The sequence below is a fragment of the Elephantulus edwardii genome, unplaced genomic scaffold, assembly GCF_000299155.1.
Source record: "Elephantulus edwardii isolate Elephantulus edwardi_28Jun2011 unplaced genomic scaffold, EleEdw1.0 scaffold00044, whole genome shotgun sequence".
Taxonomy (NCBI): domain Eukaryota; kingdom Metazoa; phylum Chordata; class Mammalia; order Macroscelidea; family Macroscelididae; genus Elephantulus; species Elephantulus edwardii.
Window position 1 is genome coordinate 8959674 of NW_006399794.1, and position 1229 is coordinate 8960902.

A 1229-nucleotide genomic window follows, 5' to 3' on the forward strand; every position below is an offset into this window, starting at 1 on the left:
GAACGACAGCTCGCTTTCCTGCGGGAAGTCTCTTCTCTTATGGTGGTCCTCATGTCAACTACTGACAGCAATAATGAAAACCGAAAAATAGTTCGTGACTTGTGCCAGTCATCAAAACCCCTGATCTGTTTGCTGGATGACAAAGAAAAAATCGTGGTCAATAAATCCAGCCAGAAAGTGAGGATTGGGATCAAAAACAGAAATGAAGCAGATTTAACACAAGAGCTCACAAGTACTATCAGACGTTTGCTACAAGGATCTGACACAATTCGCAGCTTAGAGGACTGTGCTCAGGTTGCCCGAGAGCAAGGATTCCTAGTAGATGAAGACCAGAAGGATTGTCAGGAGGCCAAAGAGAAGGCACAGGCTCTGAATGTGCTCTTGGGAGAAATGGAGTTATCTAAGATGAAGGAAAATGTATTACCCCTTCAAGGAGAGCTATGGCACCTTTGGTGTAAGAAGGACAAAGAACTCTACCATCTGAGAGAAAAGGGGAATAGGAGCATTGAACAGCACAAGAGTGAGATTGAGGCAGAGAAGAAAAGAATAAGGCAACAACAGTTGCACAAAGCCTTTCCTCTGAATGATTTAGTACAATCTGTCCTAGAAATTCTCCAAAAACAATCTGAAACTCACACTAAGCTTTACTTCATTCACTGGCTGAGTGTATTTTTGAGCAACCTAACCATGGCACACTTAGAAAAACTTTGTGAAAAGCAAAGTTCTTTGTGGTCACTCATGGAAACAGAAAAACAAAAAGATCCAAAGAGTAATTGGCTCAAAGAATGCCAGAAACAGATAGAAGCCATCGCCAGAGAAATCAGTGACTGCTCTTTGGGAATTGAGCACATTCTCAGGGAAGTTGGACAGATATATGAAGCGCTGGAAGAAGTTTCTTCCACAAGAGATCTCCTTTTCCTCTCCCTTCCCCAAATTGCTGCAGATCTCATGATATCTGGGGCTCCGATTGAGCTGATGGATGGGGACGCGTCTTATGTGGCTCTGAAATGGGTGGCAGCTGTTTTTGACAAGATTTCTGAGAAAATTGGAAACAGAAAGCTGTTTGTTCTCTCTATCCTTGGCCTGCAGAGCTCGGGGAAGTCCACCTTGCTGAATGCCCTCTTTGGGTTACAGTTCACTGTCAGTGCAGGCAGGTGCACCCGAGGGGCCTACATGCAGCTCCTGAAAGTGGAGGACACGTTCACAGAGGAACTTGGCTTTGACTATAT

The 1229-nt window shown here is 44.3% G+C and overlaps 1 protein-coding gene across 1 annotated transcript in view; it reads left to right on the forward strand.

Annotated features, from left to right (window-relative positions):
* The window catches only part of LOC102859138 (interferon-induced very large GTPase 1-like), a 7322-nt gene that overhangs the window by 3443 nt on the left and 2650 nt on the right, over positions 1–1229 (forward strand). The window contains exon 2 of the mRNA XM_006885627.1: positions 1–1229. Coding sequence (XP_006885689.1) covers positions 1–1229 — 1229 coding nt within the window.